At 41.1% G+C, this 26,148-nt stretch overlaps 1 protein-coding gene across 1 annotated transcript in view; it reads right to left on the bottom strand.

Moving 5' to 3' along the window:
* The window catches only part of LOC122398102 (J domain-containing protein DDB_G0295729-like), a 47,377-nt gene extending 29,271 nt beyond the window's left edge, over positions 1-18,106 (bottom strand). The window contains exon 1 of the mRNA XM_043397695.1: positions 17,777-18,106. Within this exon, the coding sequence (XP_043253630.1) occupies positions 17,777-17,860 (84 nt within the window). The 5' untranslated portion in view covers positions 17,861-18,106. The remainder of the gene's footprint in view (positions 1-17,776) is intronic.
* Positions 18,107-26,148: the final 8,042 nt, after the last annotated feature.

Consider the following 26,148-nt stretch of genomic DNA (forward strand, 5'->3'; position numbering starts at 1 on the left):
TCAGACTAAACAAAACATATTTTTAATCGACCATTGGTACCAGAAAAAATTAAATCGACCGAGTTACGTGGATCGCCCTGTACATTGGAAGTTCTATTTTAGTTTAGAGACTGAATGTTCTTGTTCCTGTTGCTTCCGTATCACCGGATAGGACAGTTAAATACCGGGAGTAATCATCGTGCCATCAACTATAAGACTCCACGAAAAGAAGCCACCACGGTGAACGTATTAATCCAACGGTTAAGAAGAAGTCACGCAAGAAGCCACTCGGGATGATTAATATTCCCCGTGCATACTTTCCACGAAAACAATTTACGGGAAGAAAAACAATCGCGAAACGATCCGACGGGGACGTAAGAAAAGAGAAATACGAATGGGATTTTCTACCGGTCGGATTTCCCCGGCGTAGAAAGGATCGAATTAGAAATCACGGGAGACGATCTCGTTGGAAATCTTACCCGATCGAATGGAGATCTCTCGAGCAACCCGAAATCTGTTCGCGAGGCTGCCTGGGTCGCTAGTGCTGGCCCCGATGGCTCGACATCGACGACTGGAACACGTACAGCGCTAACTGCGACCTAGGAATTTAAGATAGGCATAACCGGCGCGCTTACGTAAGCTTTACCTTTATGTCAGAAGGAACCAGGAAGCGTGTCGTGGCCGGCGGTAATGTAATCGTAATAACACGTACACGTCGGTGGAAAGCTGTTGCACGTCGGATCCGCGGAACGAATACGCGAGAAGACGGGAAGACGAGAATCCCTGGCACCGCGGAATTAACGCTTGGCTCTTGCTTAAAGAGAACCTTAAGTGCTGCCAGCAGAACTGCTCGCAACAGGACCTTACAGTCGTGGAAATTGCTTTTGAAAAGATACCAGATGCAAGTTGTAGCATATAACTGGTATCAAAAAACAATTCCTACATATCCTTCACTAAAATGCGCGTTGATTGCTTTTTGAAACATTAAAATCCTTTAATCCGTTCAGAAGTTATGACGTTTTAAACATATGCATGAAATTTTGGGGAAGCACTTCTGGCCACACATTATATTCTTAGTAAAGAATTTTTTTTCTTGAAAATGCGTAGCATTTCGGGGGTATGTGTGTTCACTAAAAATGATTGTAATTGACCCCTTTAGCTAAAAATAATTTTTTTAGAGCGATTTGAAATTTTTTTTTCGTCAAAAATTTCAGCACCTGCTCGAATTTTTTTCTCGAAAATACGTAGGAATTCGAGGGTATGTTAGTTCACAAAAAATGATTGTAATTGACCCCCTTAGCTAAAAATAATTTTTTTAGAACGATTTGAAAATTTTTTTTCGGCGAAAATTTCAGCACCTACTCGAATTTTTTTCTCGAAAATGCGTAGGATTTCCGGTTTATGTCTGTTCACCAAAAATGATTGTAATTGACCCCTGCATGCGAAAATAATTTTTCGGAATATCTTTTTAAATAGAATTGCTTTAATTTATTTCAACCGAACGTGGGAATGAAATTGCGAGAAGATCAACCGGTAATCGTTTCGATTAATTTCTATGAGGATGTTTTATTTTGCCCCCCCGATCGATTACAGTCGCCCTATACATTTTGCCGCCGAATTGCTTAATTTTCCTAGACATGCATGGTCGTAACTTACGACCCGATAGCGTGTAACCATGTTTTCCCGAACAACATGGCCGGCCTCGCGATTTTAACCACGTAATGAACCTATTAACCGCCGCGCTACCATCGATCGACTACATACAGAAATTCGTTTCGAAGATCAAAGGGCGGTGACGCAAAAATGCGATGCTCGTATACCGTTGGATGTTTCGTTGAGTTACGCAATCAGGGAATAATTGATCGTGCAAGAAAACAGGAAGCACATATGGTAATAGAATTTCAATAATGCTCGGGTAGATGAAAGCTCGATACAGGAGTGGATCGTGGGACGCAAGAAGCGCGAAACCGCGGATCGCTGGGGACGACGAACGAGTTGAAAAAGGGCGTAGAAGGGTAGCCCCCGAGCCACATCGCTCGAATCCATTATAGATTCGACACGTATGCTCGCACGTCTAGTCTCGGTATAAGCGAAACATTCCATTCCCTCTTCTTATCGATGCTATCGCGCGTCCTTCGAGGAATCCTTTAACAGTTTGTCCGCGCTTTTTAATCGACAGATCGTTCGAGTCGAGATTATATCGGAGGTACTGTTAGTCCACGATAAGTCGCTAGGTCTGGCAATCAATCTCCAGACCGTGCGTGTTTGCTCTCAGAGTCTAATAAAGGGGACCAACACTTGGGGGCCTATGGACCACCTTTCTAATTTGCTTCTTTCATAACACGACAAAAATTTAAAAACTAAAATATAGACGATGGGTCTCTACAGAGGTAACTTAGAATTATTCCATTTCAATTATTTATATCTTAATATCGAGTATCTACACCTGATATTTTACATACACCAAAAGGAATCTCTCTACTACCGTTCTGCAAAAGGACATTAAAATTGAAGTCGTACAGTTCGCGACCAAACTATCGACTCGAAGACCGTACAAAAATAACATCGAAATAAAGGATCGAAACGGTAGCGGCGTAAAAGACCACCGTGGACATAAAGCAAAGATAACGGAAACGAGGTATCGCTCGAAGGACGCAAATGTCGTCGCCGGTTACGAATCGTACGCGCATAAATCAAAGTAGCGGCCATTAAATTCAAGAGTTACGATAACAGGTAGGGCCTGTTTCATCGCCCGCGTACTCCAGCGTATCTCCATTGTTGCGAACGAGCAAGACAATGGACAAACATCACGCCGTGGAAGGGAATGAACAGAACTGACGGAACGAGAGGAGAACTCGAGCTCTACGGCCCGTCTCCGTGGATGGCCCCCGCGGCTGTCCATTAGATCGAACGTGCGCGATAGGCTACGGCTACAATTGTTGCGTTAACATCGCGTAAAAATTACCCGGGGGCTGCGATACGCCGAGTCAAATAGACGTGGACGCGAACACCACGAGGATAGACTAATAACGAACCGTAACAGCGACGGTTTAGAGTCCCGGAGATTCCTGTGAAACGTAACCCCGCGTCGAGGCTCCTTAATTCGAGCCTCAAACAGATAGAATCGCGACGCAAACAAAGGAAAATGACCGCCTGTTTGGACTAGAACCGAGCACGGTCGTACCGTGTATTTACGTGGACGTCGTCCGCCCACTTGGTAATTACGATGTCACCAGGGACGTTCCCGCGTTGTTGGTCGCCCAGGTGCAAAAATAATATCGCCCTTGTTGATGTAACATTACGTAGTTAAGAATTTGATCTGAAGATATTCAGAAGGTTTTTGTTAGTTCAAATGCACCTTTTTTGACCCTCGTCAGGAACGGCCTTGGATGTCTATTACTATACTACATACACTAATTCTTGTTCAGAATCGTCTCAGCTACCCCCCATTTCCGGTTCTTACACTATTTACGGGACACCCTGTATATAGTAATAGATAGGATGTACATTACTGTACACACACTGCCTCTCAAAAGACTGAAGTATCCTTGAATCATGGTAAAAATATTTTTATAGATTTGGATCTAAAAATTGATGGATTCTAATCCAAGAATGATTTCACCATCGAGTCCAAAATCTCAGTTTGGATATTTATAAATTATAAAACCATAGTCATATAGCATAGGGGAAGTAGCTCCCATGATCGTGACCTTCATATCGCAGAGGACATTTTCCTAATTAACCTTCAAAAGGTTTTGGACGTCACACGGTGTTTGTTACAATGTTATTGCCAACAAAGTTTCACTCTCCTAATCAACTTTCGAAATATGTCAGCCATTGCACCGTTGTTTATCACGAAGTTGTTGACAAAAGAGTCTTGTTTTTTTCACACGTACCATATACGCCATTTTCAAGAAACTCGCAGTATCACGTTACAGTCCTAAATCGACGTGCTCGTTGCTTCATCCGAGCCGCAATCAACGTCGGAAGATCGAACGTTTCCATTATCCGGAAGCCGCCTTATCGTAACGTATTAGTTCGGTTAATTAAGGCCTCCACTGGTGCATCTAGGTTCACGTATCGACTATACTTTCCACGACACCGCTATCAATTTCTTCGCCGGTTGGAATTTCGTCCTAGCTCGACACGAAACGTTTAAATCCTATTAAGGCTCATTATCGCGAGGCGTCCCGTTTGAAAGGCGGCGCCATCGCCGCGCGGAATTTATTACGCTGCAACAAAGTGATACAAAGGCGTGTACCAGCGTGAAAAAACTGCATAATGGAATGTGCATACCGCGGTAATGCTCTGTTAGGGTCAGTCCGTGCGTATCATCTTTCCTTCGAGCTGCGACCAGGATGTTAATTAAGCAATTTGTCCCACACGCTTTGGCTTTCCGTACGTTATGCAGTCGACGCAAGTATTGGCAAATATACCTGCTGAAAGAATTGTTTTTTTTATATAGTTTCATTTGTACTATATTGTCTCCAGTATACTTGGGTCAACGAGACGAGTCAGCATTCAGGGACGTTTGTTTACGTCTGTCGAATCGCATCCTTGGCCCCATGGAGCATTTTAATTATGCAACCCACAACCCTACAATTCCAACGTATATCTCGTTTATATAAAATGTGTTTTAAAACCATTTTAAATGGCGTAAGAGAAAAGGCTATGCAAACATTGGGACACCCTTGTTCAAGAACGACACTTACAAGCATCATCGATCGTTGGAAGAAACGCAAGTTTCGATCGTTCGGGATCGTCGATCCGTAATACCGTGAAACGTCACAGCGAAGAAATTATATTATAGCCGTAATTATTAATAATTGCCCGGCTCGCAAGGGGACAGGTAGACAAAGACAAAACAACATTATCGCCGGCTACGCGGTGGCTAGCTTTCACAAAGAGTGTAAAATTACTTCGCTCTGCCCGTCGACTTTTAGATATAATTAGCCCCGATGGAATCGTTCCATCACATTTACGTCTCGACCGGGGGGATACATAGAAACTTTATTTTTTTTTTCACCGGGGAAGCAATTACCAAAGATGGCGTTCCAAGCTACGCGCAAAAGAAACCGCGCCAGAAACGCTCGTTACCCTCGGCAACTTTTACCGAAGGTATCATAAATTTAATGCACTTTACGAACACGCGCCCGTTTTCTTCATTACTTCGAACGCAATAAGAGATTTAGTTGATATCGCGTTATCCGCGTAATAGGTCGTTTAATTCCAATTCGGACGCAACTTTAACTTTAATCTCGTGCCATCTTAATCAGATGCAATATTTCCATCGTCAACGGATTGAATTGTACTTATCTTAAGTTTCGAGACGGTGGATATTTGATATTTGTGTACTGTTTTAAAACAATTTTAACGTTCGACTCTTTCTCGATTTGTCTTATAATTGAAAAATAAAAAGCAACTGACTCCATTTTATGTGTCTACACGAAATAATAAAGAGTGATATTAATTACAAATAAAATAAATACACTGGTACGTAAAAATATCTCGCCATATTAATTGAGGGTTAAGTTCAAGGAGACCATGGACATTCGTATAATGCTTCGAAAACTATAAAAATAGAAGACCTTTCGGTACTATAAAAAGCAGACCTTCGGGCCTTTGTGTCTCCAAATTCAATCGTTGCAAACGATACGCCGGATTCTGTTACCCAATCGTTCGTTAACAAATTGAAATCTATCGGAAATATTGGCACCTTTGTTCGCAGTTGCCACTCGAGCTCGTATAATTTACAAATGGTACATTTCCATCGCGTAACATAGCCGTGGGTATAGTCGACAGCGATTATTTCTAGTTACTACTCGATTGTATTGTACATTTATATTCAGTTGGGATACAAAATATCGGTATACTAGTTCGACCTAGGTCTACGCGAGTGGGTGTTGAGAATTGATGAAAATTCGAAACGTTGGGTCGAAGTACGGTTTCGCGTGAAGTGATCATATAAGGCACGTGTTGTTTCTTCCGCCTCGGACCACGGCCCGCGGCGCATGCCGCGAAAGTCGCGATACTTAGCGCACGTGCCACGTGCATTCTGTTCTCCGGATACACGCGTAGCATTACGTCTGCGCCAGACATCGACGTGCAGCTTGACGTCCTTTGGATGCACCCTTCCTGATCTCTTCAAGTCGTTCCGCACGCGTCGCTTGGACGAGCACGATGCGCCGCGGCCACCGACGGAGGCGGCGCAACGTGCTTCAAAACAACAACCTGACCGCGAAAAACCTTCTCTATACACCGTTTAAAGTTGCAAGTTAAATATAATTATACGAACAACCCTTAACTGGTATTATTTAAAAACAATTGTTATCAACGTCCTCACTATATATTGCTGAAGAATAAAAACCAAGCTGTATAATTATTTTTTGCACTTGGTTGAATAAAATTATAGAGTACAATATTAATCGTGTTAATTACAATATACAGGGTGTTCGGTTATCCCTGGGAAAAATTTTAATGAGTGATTCTGGAGGCCAAAATAAGACGAAAATCAAGAATACCAATTTGTTGATGGAGGCTTTGTTAAAAAGTTATTAACGTTTAAAGTTCCACCAGTACTGAATTTTTTTCTCGAAAATGCGCAGGATTTCGGGGGTATGTCTATTTACCAAAAATGATTGTAATTGACCCCTTTAGCTAAAAATAATTTTTTTAGAACGATTTGAAATTTCTTTTTGGCGAAAAATTTCATACCTATTCGAATTTTTTTCTCGAAAATGCGTAGGAATTCCGGGGTATGTCTGTTTACCAAAAATGATTGGAATTGACCCCTTTAGCTAAAATAATTTTTTTAGAACGAATTGAATTTTTTTTTCGGCGAAAAATTTCAGCACCTACTCGAATTTTTTTCTCGAAAATGCGTAGGAATTCCGGGGTATGTCTGTTTACCAAAAATGATTGGAATTGACCCCTTTAGCTAGAAATAATTTTTTTAGAACGATTTGAAATTTTTTTTCGGCGAAAAATTTCAGCACCTACTCGAATTTTTTTCTCGTAAATGCGTAAAATTTCGAGGCTATGTCTGTTCACCAAAAGTGATTGTAATTGAACCTTTTAGCTAAAAATAATATTTTTAGAACGATTTGAAATTTTTTTTTCGGCGAAAAATTTCAGCACCTACTCGAATTTTTTTCTCGAAAATGCGTAGGAATTCCGGTGTATGTCTGTTCACGAAAAGTGATTGTAATTGACCCCTTTAGCTAAAAATAATTTTTTTAGAACGATTTAAAATTTCTTTTTTTCGCCGAAAAATTTCATACCTATTCGAATTTTTTTCTCGAAAGTGCGTAGGAATTCCGGGGTATGTCTATTCACCAAAAATGATTGTAATCGACTCCCGCGAACGAAAATAATTTTTCCAGAATGATTTGAAATTTTTGAATTTAATTGTTAATAACTTTTGAATGAATTCTTGATTTTCGTCTTATTTTGGCCTCTAGAATCCTCCATTAAAATTTTTTCCCAGGAGTGGCCTAACACCCTATATAAAATACCCTATAAGGCCAGTTTTCTTTAAAACTATCTAACTAGTTTATACATTGAAAGTTAAATAATTTACAGACATTGTTATAATCGCATTTACAATTAAGTTGTATTAAAATTACGGGTCGGACGCGTTACAATTAAATTTCCATAGCTCGCAACGATTATGAATAATTCCACCTATCAAAAACAGCGAATCATTCTTCCCCGGAATAGCAATTTCATTCATATGTAGAACGATTCCGACACGTTTCTCGTTGAGCGAAATATTCGAGCGTGTAACAACGCGGTTGTACGTTTCAGGACAAGTCAGAAGAACGATTATTTTCACACCCTCTGAGCTCATTAATGTTCCAGGACAGAAGGATGCGTGCACGCTCGCTGTTTAAATGTTAATTGCGGATAAGAATTAGCAGAACCGGCGAACGCGTTCACGTGCCCGAGGAAAAGAAAAGTAAAACGTATTCGTGTTAGAAAGCGAGGGCAATTAGTTCTCTCATATAGCTACATTCTGACGGCGGTGCAATTATGTCAAGAACGCTGGTAATAATAATCGTACAGGTTTCCTTTAAAAGAACCGATTAAGAGATATTACGCGCGCTGAAAAATTATTCGAATTGCTCACCGCATAACTTAATGCAATTCTAAGAGAGAGTAATGTAACGTATGGGAGGACGATAACGTTGATGACTACGAAGAAAAATGTGTGACGAAAGTTGCGCGTCGTCGTTGGCAATAAACGTTCCAAGTATTAATCATACGGAATGCATGAAATTTCTATATTCCTCTAGTTAACCTTCTCACACCAGCTTCTTCATTGTACCGTACATGGATTCTTAAATTACGATTCTAATACAAAATAATTAATTTGGCAAGATATTTTTATATCCGTGTTTCATATAAGTGTTTGTTTGTTTTTTTTTCAATAAAACTGTGACGTTGGGTAACACGAGAACCTAAATACTACAGCACGTTCACGATCGATGATTCACTATCATATTGAAATACGTATCTAGTTCAAGGGCGGCGTTCTTGCCTCACAAACGAACATTATGACGCCTCTGCAATTCGATGAAGTAGTTATGACCTTCAACGGCGGACTTACGTTCGTGCCAACGCTCGATTAGGTTTGGAACCGACTATCCTTTTTTGCATTCAAACACCATTCGAATATTTTACAGGGTAATCGAGTATCTGGGATGTTTGTTAATATTCTGTTCCTTTCAAACTGACCGACTTCGACAAGACGAACTTCGATCGGGCGATAAAAGGAACACAAACGCAGACGGAATATATTTCACGGTACGTTTTCTTACGTAAATCTGTTAAAATGTAATACAATACGTTTCGACCGTTCATCGTAAACTGTTACCTGGTAGAGCTCTTTGCTTCCCCGGCAGAATTAGAATTTCAATAAATGTAACAATAAGCCACTGGACCTTGGAGCCTCTATAATTTCGGTACTCTGCCTTATTGACCATCCGTTTTTCTTTCGCACGCTCCGCGATACCATTCAAATATGTAAGAATCTCGAGTTAACGGACTCTGCACGAGCCATTGAATTCGTACGACTTGCTCTGAATGCTCAAGGACTGAGAATAGGAACTGTGGCGTTTTGCTTTGCTGCGGGTAGGAACTCTGGAAATTCGTAGGACTAGCGGGACTTCATCAGTAAAGCTTTTTAAGCAGACCCTGCTTTAAGACGACTGAGATGATGTTGAGAAAGTTTTTTTGTCCTTTTCTCATGGTTGGTACCTTGGGGCTGTGCTCTATAACCTGCACTTAGGATGAACGATTAGATTAGTGTCCGTATGATATTTAAGGTGGGGTGGTTTTTATATTGTGTTAATTTCATGTATTAATGATCGAAGGAAAAGTTTCAAAAACCTCATTAATAGGATATTGGGAAGTTGTTCCAGGATTGTATATATGTATAGCAACCAAGAGGTCAGTCGAGCGCTTGTGAGAACGCGACCCCTCTGGTGGCGACGACACAGAACCACAAATCTCGAACCGTTGGCAACTTCATACGCAGTGGGTCACAGCAGGATTCGAACAGATACAATTTGTTCATCCAGCGACAACTAAAAAACAAATATTTTATCGTTAGAAAATTAATAAATACTGTATTATTGCTCGTGAAATGTTCTCCATAATTTCTTTCCGTTAATGCATAATCTTCGTTTACAGCTTTCTCGAATTGCGGAAATACTGGTTCAAATTGTTTCCGTGAAACCCCCAATCGAAGATCGCGGTTTTAATTGCGAAACGAGACACGCGTACAAGCGTGGAAAAATTTAGAGCTCGTACTTTCATTTTTAATACGCGGTTCGTTCGACCGTAGAATCACGGAAGATTTCTCTGGTTTATGGGGAATTTAAAGCGCGGCTACCGAAGCGTCGAAATTATCAGTCATCCATAAACTTTATAGCTCGATGAACATAAAATGTACCATGATCTTGCGCGACCATTGGCTTAGCTAATGACGTTCAATTTTTCATCGATGACAAACCATGCACACACGATTTTTAAACTCGTGATATTAAACTATTCACAGAAATTCTGCAATTAAATGCATAATACAACTATTGGTCCTTTTCAATTATAAAGTATAATATATTCATTCATAATTCTCATAATACCGCTATCTCTCTAACTATAACATAAGACATCTAATTTTTACCCGGATAATAAAAATTAACTATAACGATAATTTTAAATTGATTACAATAAAATTCTTATGAAATAGTCTTGTGGTATAGGAAACAATTATTGAATAACAAGAAAAAAAAATTAAAATTATATCTAATTTTCAGCTGGATAATAAAAATTAACTATAACGATAATTTTAAATAGATTACAATAAAATTCTTATGAAATAGTCTTGTGGTATAGAAAAAAATTATTAAATAATAAGAAAAAAAAATTAATTTTAAAATTAAAATTATATCTAATTTTTACCCGGATAATAAAAATTAACTATAACGATAATTTTAAATTGATTACAATAAAATTCTTATGAAATAGTCTTGTGGTATAGGAAACAATTATTGAATAACAAGAAAAAAAAATTAAAATTATATCTAATTTTTAGCTGGATAATAAAACTCATGGAAAACAATTCCTTTAGTATACGTGGACAGAAATGAAACTGTAACCCGATCATAAAAAATTAAAGCAAGAATTTAATAAGTCGTTTTAACTCCTGAAAATGAAATCTATCCGCGTACGAATCCAGGTTAAAATATTTAACGAAGGCTGTACACCATTTTGCGGCGGACTGTATCCTAGCATTGCGTTACGCGCAGAAGTGGTTATTGGCGGGCTGATGAAGAAGACAGTGGCGCGCGAATGGAACGCGAACGGTCCCCCGGCGTACGTAAGAATAAGCGCGTGGTCGCGGCGCGCGGCTCGCGATTTGCGCAAACGTCTGCATCGCTCGTCTACCAGGCGAGCATAAGAGACACAAAGGCGTGCATATAGGTACGCAGCGTGTGTCAGCCGCGGCCAACGCCACGTGACTGCGTCGCGGGACACGCGTGCGTGACGAGACACGTGAGGGGTGAGCTCGTCACGGCGCACCGTTCGCCCGGTTAAAAGTTACGCGCCGTTCCACACCACGTGCCAACCACCACGTGTGCGGCCACCCACGTATCGCAGCGAGGAGCTTATCAACGATTCGGGTAACAGAATTCATTGACAAACGCTCCCGTTGCCCGAATTGATAAACAAAACGCGATACATTGCGTCTTCGCTGTTTATAACGTTTGCACGCATTGAAAATGTGGAACATTTTTTCTGACCGGGGCTTGGCTTCGAGAAAAACGACTTCAAATATAGATATGGTGGCTTGACAATACATATCTCGGTTTGAATTAATTATTTCTTTATGGAACTACGGATAAATGAAGCGTGTGTTCCGAGGGGATTATAAACGACAAGCAATTGGAAGAAATAATTAGTTTAATCTTTGGCAAATTAAGACAGCAGAACACGATAGGAAGCAACAATTTAGTTAACACTAGATTTACAAGCATTAATCGCACGTATATTGATAACTTTCTTTTAATTAGAATATGTATTCATGCCAGTGCATCGATCAAATTCAACATAAGTTAAAAAATAATATTTACGCGTTCTGCAATTTTAAATATGGTCACCCGTCAAATTGACAGTTTCTGTAAATCTAGTGTTAAGAAGATAGAATTGTATATTTGACAGAATTTCACATAAGAAAAATGAAATAACCATTTTCTCTATCTGTCCTAAAAAAAAATTGAACTTGTACAAAATCCCATTTATCGCATACTTAGACCGCATTAACAACATACATCATACCTAATACATTTATAGAAATATTACTTTGTTAACTATTAGCTTCGACGCGTGCCTGTTAATTTATTGCATCCACCAACTCGATCACCAATTACGAATTGAAGTATCATAATCGCCAGACGTGATTCACCGCGGTGTGTTAAGCAATCCATCCCCTCTCTCTCTTGTAATAGAAGCAAGAGTAACAATAACGGTTCCTCGAACGAGACGAGGGGGCCGCGATACAATTTACAATCATTTGTTTGCGCTTTTGTTACTTAATTCGCGGCCCGGTATGCTCGAGGCTCGAGCAGAGGCCGACCATCTTCGGGGCCCCGTGCGAAAGAAAAAGAGGTAGGGAAACGGTGCACCGGCGGCGCGTGTCCCTGAACTCGATACTTTCGCCGCCATTGTGCGCTCATTGCAAAAAGGATTTTTGCGGATCGTTGCTGTAAGCGCGGCGCTATGCTTTAAAACGAGCCAATAAATTAATGCCACCAGGCGAGCAGGAAACAAGGAACGCTACCGCCTGCACTTTTGCAAAAAACCTATTGTTAACATGCTACCCTGTTAAGTATGTAATAATGTTTCAACAATCTACCGTGCAATTTAACAACCGTTTTGCAATGCACGTTACGCGCGTGTACGTGCCCCGTTACAAATATTAATTGTATCGCGGGCACGTCCGTGTACGACGCTTCGGCCGTCAATTCGGCTATCCGCGAGGTAAAACAAATATTCGAACGGGGCGATTCGCCCCGGCGACTGTAAACTATTTCCCCCTTCCATCCACGGTAACATATTTTTTTTTCTTCCTCTCTTATTTTCAAACGACCAAAGTACGCACCCTTCGATTTTATGTTTTCTTGATCCCCGGTCATGTAACGTTGTATATTGTATTACATGTGACACGCTAAAAACGTAAACAATCCCTCGTGACGAGATCAAATTGCTCACTGTTTTGATCCGTTTGCCTCGTTAGCGTTACAGGGGTTATCCATTTGTTTACGTTTATCCGTATCGAGTGTACCACGGGTGACCAACAAAATTTTAACGTGAACTTTAATAGTATTTCTACACGATCGCAATGATGTGGATTTAAGTGAAACGCTATCCACTGCCTGAAACAACAAAGTTGTATGAGCGATATTGGAGAATGAGAATGTTATTATTCGTATATTCGTAAGTAAATGAGCGAAGGTGGTTAAGGATGGAGAAGGTTTCGAGTTGGGAAACATCTCCAGCGCCAAGTGAATGGGAAACGTGCGCAGCTGCGCTGTTAGCCGCTGGCCGATTTGAGTCCCCTTTAACGCGACGCGTGCCCGCCACGGATGGCGATCGGAATTCCACTTTCCACGTGGGGCATATTTCTTACCTTTTGTCCGCACTCGGAAGCGAGCACGGGCATCGGTTGCGCTCATAAATAAAGCATAACCGTGAACGCCAGGCGTAGGCGAGCGGAGTTGGCTCTGCTCGTGTGCGTTCGCGGGCACGACGTGCCCTCGACTTCTTGTCTACACAATGAGGGTAAAAGAGCACCTAGCTAAGCCGAGAGGGTAAAGAAAAAAACCATCGCCGTGTGCTTTCGGCTCGGTATTCAAGTCCGTGCTTCCACCCGTAAATACACCATTTATTTGCGTATACTTAAGCCGGAAGTTGTGAATCAACCGCCTGGTTACTTTGGGTCCATTTTGACCCGAACCTGAATTTTATCATTTCAGTACAAGTTTTCTGATTTTATCTGTAAATTTAGAGGCTTATCAAAAATTATAGCTTAACAATTTTTAAATCCTTGGACCGTAATATATAATATATTATTTTACAAATATTCCTATTTATGTTCCTTCCTGACTGCCTCCAATATTTATATTTCACAGTGCATGGTTACGTAAACTGGCAGAAAGCTCGTTGTAGCGTTACTGAGAAAAACGATAAAAATTTTCTATGGAGTTACTAATGTTCACTGAGCAAGGTGGACAAAACTTCGCCCATTACTTGCTAGGCGTTGTTAGGTATGGTTCGGTGACCCGCAGTATTTGAACAAGAATTTTCACAATGCATCGTTACACGTGGAGTGAAATGACTGATATGCACCTGGTTTACGGCGCAAATTCAGGGAACAGGAGAGAAGCGCAACTTCGCTATGCGCAGCTGCACTCCTGGATGCGAATTCCTCGACGCACCATCTTTTCTGGTCGCTGGTATTAATTGCATGAAGTGTAACAAAGTGACCTTTGTTTTATGGCAGAAGGTAACTTGGAAATCAGTTCCTATTCCCTGAGTTTCAGACTTCTATCAACTTTTAAAACAACATCCATGATATTCTATGAAATTCAAATAACATCTATCAACATCTAAGTCAGTCCTTGCTCCTTGTATCAAACTCTACCAACTTCTGTCCTCCAAATTAAGTTTAGACAAATCCTACCAACTTTTGCATCATCTCCAGGTCTTATGAGACAGTTTTTGTTACTTTAATCAAATTCAGTCCACCTCTATCTACTTTTACATCAGCTCCTGGAATAAAATTTCGTTAAAGACTGTCGTTCAAATTAAACTTGGGCACTGATTAAGTACTTGCAAGCAGTACTTTATATATAAAGATACGTTTTACACGGAGATTTGCATAATTATCTTCACCAATTCGCTACCAGAGCTTTGAAAAAGTAAGCTTACGTTATTGCACACTGGGCAAGAACAAATCTGGAAGATACGTTCGCGATTCCGTTGCCTCCACCGACTACAAAGTTGCTCTTCGAGCGTTTCACGGTTGCAATAATCACGTTTTGCTCGCGAATGTGTGCCCCCAGAGCAGCTTACTTCCCTGCTAAAGAGGCTAAGGTAAGATTAAGAATCGTGACCGGTTAATACAAACCATCGTGCGCCACGATTCTCAAGAATTTTCGATACTAGGTATCCGGGTTATGATATATTTACCAGACGCTGGTAAGGCACCTGGGAACAAACAGAACAAAGAAAATTATTTACGAAACGATAAGATAGCCTTCCACCCAGGCAAAGGAAATTATGATGATTAACGTCTCAATTGGACAATTTGGACAATTTTTAATTGCAGGAACATGGAAATAATTTCTTGACTGAGACTTCATTAAACAGTTATTAAAAAACTAAATTAAAAAATTTCAAATCAATCTGAAAAAATTATTTTTAATTACAGGGGACAATTACAAACATTTTTGTTGAGTAGACATATCCTTGAAATCCTACCCACTTTCGAGAAAAAAATTCGAGTAGGTACTGAAATTTTTAGACGAAATTGAAAAATTTCAAATTATACTAAAAAAATTATATTTAATTGCAGGGAACAATTACAAACATTTTTGTTGAGTAGACATACCCCCGAAATCCTACCCACTTTCGAGAAATAAATTCCAGAATGTTTGAAATTTTTCGACAATATCAAAAAATTTCAAATCGTTCTGGAAAAATTATTTTCAGTTGCGAGGGTCAATTGCAATAACTTTTGGTGAATAGACATACCCCCGAAATCGTATCCACTTTCGAGAAAAAAATTCAGTAAGTGGACAAATTTTTCGTCGAAATTAAAAAATTTCAAATCATTGTAAAAAAATTATTTTCGGTTCCAAGGCTCAATTACAATAATTTTTAGCGAATAGACCTACCCCTGAAATCCTGCCCACTTTCTAGAAAAAAAATTCAATAGTGGCGGAACTTTGAACGTTAATAACTTTGTAACGAAGCTTCTATTAACAAATTAGTATTCTTGATTTTCGTCTTATTCTGGCCTCTAGAATCTCCAATTAAAATTTTTCCCTGGGTTGGCTGAACACCCTGAATGTATACATCGAAGTATTTCGCGAACATGATATTGTGAACGAGATATCGGATGCCCTCCCCCACCCTTGAAGCGAGTCTGCAGTCCCGATTTATCAGGAAATACCATTTAGAAATGAGAAGTTTACTTTTTTTCGAAACGTGACCGGTTAATCGCCGCCATCGCCAATTCTGCACCCGGTTATTAACCGGCTATGGGATCGGTTAGGATCATCGTACACCGCATCGATTGGCCCGATTAAACGCGTTCGTATTAGGTGATAGATCTCGATATTGTTCGCGCGAGCCCCAAAACTGCTTTTCACTGTTCACGCAAAGCCGTTGGTTATTCTTTAAAAACGCAATTTTTCTAGTAAAACGACGAGACTGGTCGTCTTTCTTTCCTCGCGCTTTTGTCGACAAAAGTTTCGAATTGTTGCATTCTGCGGTGGCGGCCGTAGTATCCGCGAATTTGCATAACACGTCCTCGTTACAGAATCGTCTGAATCCTCGCGGGAAGGAAACGGTAAAGAAGCGCCGCGACGAGAATAAAAGAAGAATAAAAGAAGAATTTCTGCCAGTTCCGTGGGAAAGTTACAAATTTTTCGAAAATCCGAATAAAAGCCAGCTCCCGTGTCATTAGGCAAACCCGTTGCTTATACAGAATAGCAAAACCGAAGGGCGGAGTATTCACTCACAAAATGGCGTCTCACAAAGGAAACGGCGGAGACCCTAACGAGACTGTTAATTGTTGCAATCAATTCGTAATGTGTTTGATGCCGTGGAAAATGGGCCCAAAGCATTACTTCAAACAATTTTTCACTGGGTCACCGAAGACGCAAATCCTCCCAAGGGTGGGCAAGACACGCATACGATGTCGTAAGAATTAAAATTTTCTACGGTCAGCAATTATACGTATCTTTTTTTTTATTGGACACTCATTTGCATGTGAACTTTTGATTCTCGTAAATGGAAGTCTTGCTATACTTAAAGAGAATGTTCGCGGGCGGCAATTAAGCAATTCTCGGTCCGTTGGTTACTTTTAATTGTTCTTAACGAGGCTAAACACACCCGTGGTCCACGTCACGGCGCATAACAATGAATAACGGTCCCGGTGAACGAGTCCGTTTACTTTGTTCCGTATTGTCACTGTCGACGACAATGGACCGTCCACGCTCGAAATATATATCATTGACGTGCGAAACTCGCGTACCGAACAGTTCCACCTAATTCCGACTAAAATTTCTAATCTCGCGACCAATTATTACGGTGCTTTTGATTCTTTTTTTTTAATGTTACCCCACGTCTGAGAACGACGTCTGTATATAAAATTCTCCTAGTCTAGGTTTAAATTATAACATGGCGAATAGAAGTGTTCGATAGTTCAATGGCGTGCCTGTTATTTTCCAGTATTCTTAATGTCAGCTGTACCAAGCGGGTTTGTAAAATTAACGACATTCGACTTTTAAAATCCTACACGATTCGAGTGCAGACCGGTGTGGATTAGATCTATATATATCCCGCATAAATTTCGAATCTGTTTCTGCTTTAATGCGTTCGCTGCAGAGCATAAGTACCATATATGCATCGCGTCGTATTTCGTTCCGTGCGCGTCGCACTTCATTAAACTTCGTTACATGCTAAGATAACCTGGTAATTTTTCTCTTATTTTCACCGAACTTTACCGGAGTGTAACTGAGAAGTCAACGTTCCCATTTTGCCTCGTGCCATTAAACACGAAAGTTTGGTGCATAGAGTGCAACCGACTCGTGTCGTCAAACATTAGTGTCTACAAAAAATGCCAGTGCACTAAACGTGTTAATGAAAGGGTAACGCGATCTGGTTCCCTCCCGCGCCACGTGTAGCACGACCTCTGCTCGACACTCGGGTCGTTTTTGTAAAACTTCGTAAACCGCACAAATATATATAATCTATGGATAAAACGTTCTCGTCGTACGATCGAACGATCGTACCGTGCTTAGAAGTTCGTATCGATGCACAGCGTGCATCAGCCTCGATACGATTCCCAAGCTTATGGAGATGCGCGAGAATGAAAATTCACGAAGCGTAGCGGTCGAGACGAACCACCTGTCAACACGCTGCGCCGTGAAGTTGGCCGCGCGATTTGCTGTGCCAGGCGACGAACGTCGATGGGAGGAATTTAAAAAAAACCGCGTCTACTCACCGTAAGCTCGGCACTCCGACCGGCGTCATTGGAGTATCGCCGATGGAAACCCGTCACGCTCGAAAGTATGGTTGACACGATCATGCGGGCACGATGTTTCACTGTTCACGTTTGCATCGAGTATCGGAACGTAGAGAAACCACGCACATCGCGCAAGAACCGTGGAAAAAGGATGCCCGACGAAACGGTCGTCGCAGAGTTGCCGCGTTTATGTTTCTACACTTTGCCCTTGATAGATGTTCGCTCGTTACGCGGGTTGATATAGTTCGCACGATGTTGAAGTAATCGGTGACCGAACGCACATTCGACTCCACGAACCGCGAAACACACTTGACCACTGGTCGAACGATACTGAGCCGGTGGCACTCGCGAATCTCCCACTAGGCTTCCCCCTCCCTCTCCCCTTCTCTTTGAACATCGTCGAACGAGCAACCCTTCGCGTACTCCTACGATTGCAACAAATTCGAACTGGCCTTTTTTGCAAGGTTAGAACTACTTGATCACGGAAAACAAAATAGTCGAATTAAGAATTGATAGAAAAATACTAAAAACCATAATACACACTGAAATTTGTATACAACGAAGAAAAATACGAAAAATGAATAAACAATTTAAAAACTTACAAGATCGTAACAATTGTTCTTGTATCTTTCCTTCCCTTCTTCCGTTGTAATGCGTAATAATTTCCGAAAATAACCTGCACGTAATATGACTCTATGTTTACGTTTGTGGCTTAAGACGTTTTCTCCCGAGGACCGAGAACAGCAAAAGGTCGAGGCTAGTAAACAGAGATTAATATCACTGCACAGCTTTGTTCTCTATGGCCAAATAACTGCAGCAGATCTTTTCCTCTGAAACAAAGGAACTAACCCCGTTCTTATGAATTCAATTATATCTATACGTTACATTTTACAAACGAAATTAGAAGGTAAAGACGATTTTTAGCACGTGTCGTCGTAAACGGTTGAGCTGTGAAAAGATTAACGCCTGTTAAAAACGATGAAATACGAAATACTTAAAAACTCACAGAGGTCGTGACGATCGCGAGACGTATATAGGGTGTTAAAATAAGATGAAAATCAAGAATACTAATTTATTGATGGAGATTTCGATAAAAAGTTATTAACGTTTAAAGTTCCGTCCGTACTGAATTTTTTTCTAGAAAATGGGTAGGATTTCGAGGGTATGTGTAATGACCAAAAATGATTGTAATTAACCCCCGCAACCGAAAATAATTTTTCCAGAACGATTTGAAATTTTTTGATTTTGTAGAAAAATTTCACATCTTCTCGAATTTTTTCCTCGAAAGTGGGTAGGATTTCGGGGGTATGTCTATTCACCAAAAATGGTTGTAATTGACCCCAGCAACCGAAAATAATTTTTTTACAATGATTTGAAATTTTTTAATTTCGGCGAAAAATTTGTCCACTTACAGAATTTTTTTCTCGAAAGTGGATAGGATTTCGGGGTTATGTGTATCCACTAAAAATGATTGTAATCGACCCCCGCAACCGAAAATAATTTTTTCAGAAAGATTTGGAATTTTTAATTTAACTTAACGAAGCCTTAGTCAAGAAATTGATATTCTTGATTTTCGTTTTATTTTGGCCTCCAGAATCTCCCATTAAAATTTTTCCCAGGGGTGGCTGAACACCCTGTATACGCTGCAATGAATATCAACGTCTGATTCACCGTCTATTGAATTTGTTTAACGTGTAAACTACAGGCTTTCGTTGTGAAACACGCGAAGACACTTTCCGAGTGTTTACCGATATGCAGCAGATTTCCTAGCGAGGAAGGCGCGAACTACTTTTCGCGGTGTCTGTGATCTTGCACTTTAATGACATACTTCGACACACACTATCGTGCACACTATTCCCGGAGGGGGTGGTGGTGTACAGATTATGGTACGGCCACGACTATAAAACCTTCGCGATAGGCACTTGTGAGTCACGCTCACGGTGTAGAAGTAAGCCCCTGGCGCACAATATAAATGTTAATATTGCTCATTTGTTATAACCTGTAGAATGTTGCACGGCGTGCCGGGGGCCAGGAAAAGTACTATTTATGCCGTTAAGGTCCACGCACGGGAACTTCCACGTTTTATTTATTCCGTCGTACGAAACACCAGAAGCGCCTTCGGAACGTATGCGGACAACTTGGTAACCATTACGTAATCACGTATTTTCCAGACGGTCAAGCGACTTCTTTTGCATCGACCAACGGATGATTGCACCCTTTGGCAGGCAATCGCGCGGAAACCTGTCTATACCCGACAATAATGTGAAAAAATACCTGACGCGTGCACCTGTTTCCCATCGAGCCACCAAAGAAAAATTCCTACACGGGTTCTGGAATCTTCCCACATTGTTCGTGATTTAAACTTGTTATTTTACCCGAGCGTGGTGCATAACAACGCACGATGCGAAAACACGATTATTTTAATTTTGCCGAGAAGGTTCCGGTAACGAGAATATTTCTCGCAATCGATTTTTCGGTAGCTGAAACAGCCTGATTCGGTCGCAACGAGACGATATCTCGATTTGCAAATGTCGACATTCCCATTACGATCTCTGTCTAGTTAGTGCCATCTTTTTCCGTGGCACGGCTCTCCCACATTCGGTTCTAACCTGACCGCATTCCAGGAAGAATCTGTGTCTCCGCCTATCAGAATGCATTTACATCGTTTCCGTTGCGCCAATATGCACGTACTTTACTTCAATTTAATTAGCTGATCCCTGCTACCGTCCTACAAGCAAACACAATCTAAATATTTCACCGATATACTTTAAATGTTAAAAGCGTTGATCCTGTTTTGGGAAATTTTATAAAATTCATTTTATTTTTTGAACCACTGTAAATCAATCAATTTTACCCTTCTATCAATCCTAGTCTCATTCATTTCCATAGGAGAGGTTACAGAAAACGGACGTGAACGTTAACGTGTTCGAGGATGAAGTAAATCGCTTGGAGAAACGGTCAACACTGCCGCGCAAACAGTCTGCATAAATACCCATTCTACTTGTTGACTCGTATTACTATTGTTGGTTCTACGCCAGCAACGTCGCGGAAAGAAAAAAAGGAATGAAAATTTTGCGCAGGAATGTACGACGTGCCGCTGTAAATCACAGTCTCGGCTTTAACGTGTACCTTCCCCGCTGAATCGCCGGGACACGAGGAGCACATCGTGAACCAACGTTCTGGGTCTCTGAGTCGCAGCCGCTTATATGGCCTGGTACAACATGATGTAGTATGACTTCCTGACCCAGTAGCCCTGCGTCTCCGGGAGCTTTATGGAAGATCGCCACCAGGATAGAATAAATCAACCGGCCGTATTAAGTTGGCGGACTCAAACTGTTTCTTTGCTCGCTACTTTATTGGACGTAAATATAAATGCTGCTTGAATAATAACGACTCGCGCTTTCGGATTCCAGACGTGGCACGGTGAAATAAGGAATTGGCGGGACGTCGACTCTTATTATTTGCAACGACCAGCCGGAATTCTTCGTGCATGCATAGTGTCATTTTGACGTTACTGTAACGTCTTTTGATTCTAGAAAGACCGAGATACGAGCTGTCGAAAGATTGAGGATGGTAGGGGCAGGGGACTTCTATACTTTTGATTAGAAAACAATCTTTTAAGTTTTTTAAGAGAGACGATAGTCTTGTATGATAGGATGATAATATGAAACTAAGTTTTCGACTTAGTATTTGAAAGTATTTTTTGTAACAAAAAGCTATAGGTTCCAAGGTCAAGAAAGAGGGTTGTCTGAAAGGTTTTGAACCTAACATAGAAACAAATATTTTTCTGGTTAAATATAGCTTCATTTTTCAACATAGTCTCCTCTTAAGTCAATACACTTTGCCCAGCGATGCTGTAACCCTTTTAACCCTTTCAAATAGTAGTTGGAGTCTTGCCCTACAAAGTAGGCATTTACTCCTCGTTCAATGGAAATCTCTGCCCTCCAAGCGATATTTTAAGCTTAGGAAAGAGGAAAATCTACTGAATACCAATTATATAATACTAAATATCAATTTTAGTCATGGTGACCGCCAAAGTGTGAGCTGATCTATCTTCAAAAAAATACTGACATCGACTGACACAAACGACCGCCAAACAACAACTGACCGTCAAAAATTGCTGAAATTTTCACAGATATTCGTCAAAGCATGTACCATTGTACTACCAAAATGGTTTTGACGAGAAAAGCTTTTCAGACGACCCTTGAACCACGCAAATGCAAACTTATTTTGTATCGATAATTTTTGAGAGGTTTGTCGGATTATCTTTTTACAAGGATAACGCCATAATTAAGTCCATGGTTTGAAACATAGTTAGACTTTTTCACTCTCTGCGTTAGAAGATTGTGGATGGTTGCAAGGGAGTCTGTGCCACTTCCTGAGGAATACGGTCACGAGAAACTGCGGTCCACGAAAGAACTTGATAAAACCACAAACCGCGCGATTGTCCTTGATAACCGAGTAATGTATTTCAGTGAAATACTTTCCATTAGTCATTACAGCTGAAAGGGATAACTACGTTATTTCCGTGGGAAATCTATTCGCGAAAGATATGAGTTACAATTTCTACGACATTCTCGTGGAGCGAGAACCATTCCAGTTTGAGCGTCGCAAGCTATTATACGCGTGACTCGAAGGTATTGCCCTTTAACACTTTGACTGCCACGTCACCATATACATGTATAGGTGACAGTACTTTTAACAGTGGACCTAAAACAATTAATTCTCAAGTTGAAATGTTAAAGAAAATAATTTTGAATACGCTTCATAAATTTTAGTGAGATTATGAAAGTGACAAGTATGATAAGTTTTAAGTTATGTAGTTTACAATTGTCTAAAATCAAAGTTTTGATCTCGTAAATAATTGTATGGTTTTAGAGTGGCAGTCAACGTGTTAAAGAAATATTTAATTTTGAATGCAGTGAAGCAGCAAGAAGGACCCGTTACAGAGTCTATTGTGCCTTTTCGTGATTATCGAAAGGTGACTTCGATAGCATTTCAATCGCCACTGAAAGTGTCTTTCTCGTCGAAGGGTTCACGTGCACCCTTTGTTCGCTGGTGCGTACAGTGTACGCTGTACACGCGAATGAGTCAGTCTCAAGACGCACGACGCTTTTTCTTTTCCATACAGCGTATATTGTCTAATATGCGTGACAATGGTTCGTGATCATCGGCAATCGGCAGTCGATATTCCCGACTCGTGCGATTTTCAATGCACTCGAGCCCTTTGAGACTTTCACGGTAGTCGTAGGCGTCGAGAACGATCAATACTCGCAATATTTTCAAGGCATTCAACGTGTCGAAAATTGTTAACCCTTTTCACTCAGAATTATATTTCAATTTTGTTACCAGCAGCTCCCAACGCTTTTAAGTGTTTTATTTGAAATTTACTTGTTAGAATATCTGTTCTATTTACACTGTTGTTGTATCTTGTAATTTTCAAGTGTACGATATCTCTTTTGTTTGGACTTGAAAAAATGTCGGATGGGACTTGACGAAGGAGCTCCTGAGATAAAAATTGATGTGGAATCACACTCGACATAGGAGTGCAAAGAGTTAAGACTTAAAAGGTGGTTGACAGAGTCCATATTTTTTAAAACTTTTAAAAGATTCGAGACTTTCACGGCGATCAAAAGTGCCAAGAACTTTCGATACTTTCACGACATACGAGCGTGACGAAAATTGTCGATACTTTCAGGACAATGAGAGTACCTTTGTGAATTGTGCGTATGGTAAAGTATCGAAGTAGTTGATTTAATTTCTTTTTTTCGTTCTAAGGGTCCAGTCGACGTCCTCGATATGGCGTCCGAGGGCACGTGTTCCTTCTGTCCTTGCCTCGTTACGATCCTGTCTCCGATCACGGTGAAATGGCAACTAAGAACCGCTGAACCATCGATTTCGTCAAAAAAATCATAAAACGCGGTTAGAGCGGGGAAAAAGTCACGTAAATCGAACACCTGCGGACTGGAGCAGAGTCCTTTAAATCGATAACTCAGAGTTCCGAGTATTTGGGTCGCGTCGGTGAACGTCTTCCGTCGATCTGCGGAAGAAAACATGTCGGTGAGTATTGTACTCGCTGTGAAATGCGATAGCTCACGGTTACGGCGCGTGGATGTTTCCGATCGGTCGAAACAGGAGAGTCGATAAGAATGGAAAATACAACGAAAAGGAAAGACCGTAAACAGGTACACGAGCAACATGCCATTACGTCGAACCGCAGGTCAATAAGCAGAAATTGTATTATGCCGTAATATAACGACCCTAAAGGGCTCCGTTGCAAAAGGAAACAAAGAGGGGGCGAAGAATATGATACGATCGGTGCAGTTATCGAACTCGACTAAACTTTTGTGGCGAGAGGTCGATCGAAGTATCCGATTGCACTTTACAACGCGAGGAATTGTTATACATACGTTGGTCTTACTCGTTATCTATTATTCTAAAAAAAAATGGTAATCTGTAGCTTGAAAACCACATTTCCACAAAGGAACTAAGCATAACAATTACCGTACGAAAGACGACGCAAGCTGTTTTACGTAAACTTTAATTTCTGTTTAAGATTTGTTTGAAACGCTTAAACAAATGTTTACAAAACGGTCGAAACGACTTCCTCGTCGAAGGGTCGCGTGCACTCTTTGTTCGACGGTGCGTGCATGAGTCAGAGTGTCTCGTTGCACAGCGCGGTAAAAACGCTTGCGCCGCCTCTCTTTCTTTCATCCAGCGTGAATTTTCTAACACGCTCGAGCACGGCTCGTGGTCATCGGCATTAGGCAGTCGATATTCCCGGCTCGTGCGACCGGAACAATGAAACGCAGCGAGTACAATGCGAGTCACGGCGATCGCGCGGATACATCCGACGCGCGGCCTCGCACACGGATGTGTCGCAGCCCGTAGAAGACGAGACGCGAAGACGAAAAGGCGGAAACACCGGAGACGATAATGGCATAAAGGAGAAACGAACGAAAACGGTGAAGAAAAAATCGACGACGAAACCTAAAGGGCCTGAGCTACGGTCGCGCGCGCGCATGATTTACGTACATCGGCGATCGGACGCATAATTTATCGATCGATCGAACGCGCATGCGCCGTTGCACCGTACGCTATTATGCATGCACGACTCCCGAAGAGCACACAGGCAACCCCGCGATCGATCACTGTCCACCTCGCTCGATGACGTTAATGAGGACGATCGGTACTTAGCGATAGTTTGCCCGGGCTAAAAACCATTGCGGCAGATTATGTTCACCGTTTGTTCACGGAACGTGGAAACGATCTACCTGTCGCCGGAGACTCCTACCAGGGACGTAAAATATCGACATTATACCGGTATTTTTCAGTCGCACCTTACATCAGGCTGTGTAATAAGTCCGTGCAAGTTTCCTTACTGGGATATTGACACTGATATTAATGCAAATAACGGCCACTGTTGTGTGCACGTGATTTCACTGTTTCAATTTCAATGTCGTCTTATGTTTGTTCGAGTCTTACATTGTACGTTCGTAATTAGTAGAATTCCTAGCACCTTCGTACGTCTCACTTTGGCTCACAAAAAGAATCGACGATGAAGCTTCGAAATGTCGCCATCGATGATTTTCAAGGCGACAAGAGTGGTGGTTTCTCCCTTAACACTTTGACTGCCATATATGGGTGACAGGATTTACCATTATGATATTAGAAAAATTCATTCTCAAGTTAAGACGTTGAGGGAAATAAATTTAAATAGAATTTGTGAATTTTAACAAGGCTACGAAAATAAGTACTGAAACAAATTTTACAATCGTCTAAAATCAAAATTTTACTTGTGCAGAATATTATACGGTTTTGATCTGGCAGTCAAAGTGTTAAAATATAAAAATAACTGCAACCAAATGGGCCAAAGCTTCATAGAGACTGGCGCGTGTCGCTTATCGATCATCGTCCCTCACAGGAACGAGTGGTACAAAACTTATAGAATGATCTAATACTCTCGATTGTGTCTCCAGTCGTACGCGTACGGTTTATAAACGCGACTGTTAAATTATTGCACGAGATCGACTATTGTCGCGTCCGGATGATAGATGAAGATGGACTCGGAATTTTCATCGGTAACGGGAAACATTGTTACCCGATGACGCGATACACGCGTTTAACAAATAAACCAACGCGACGACCAACTCGCCGAATAATAAATCGTCCGCAATTTTCGTTATTTGCTTATCGTTGAAAAGTAAGACGTACGCGGAGAAACGCGGCGTCGAAAACCACGGGAGGGATCCACGATCGATCAACGTCGCAGCGCATGATCACACGAACGAGCGTGATTGGCGCGTACACACGCCAGCCCTGCCGCGGTAGTCGGTCGCGATCCTCACGAG

This window comes from Colletes gigas, unplaced genomic scaffold (genome assembly GCF_013123115.1).
Source record: "Colletes gigas isolate AHSC1104 unplaced genomic scaffold, ASM1312311v1 Colletes_gigas_Sc00011, whole genome shotgun sequence".
Lineage (NCBI taxonomy): Eukaryota > Metazoa > Arthropoda > Insecta > Hymenoptera > Colletidae > Colletes > Colletes gigas.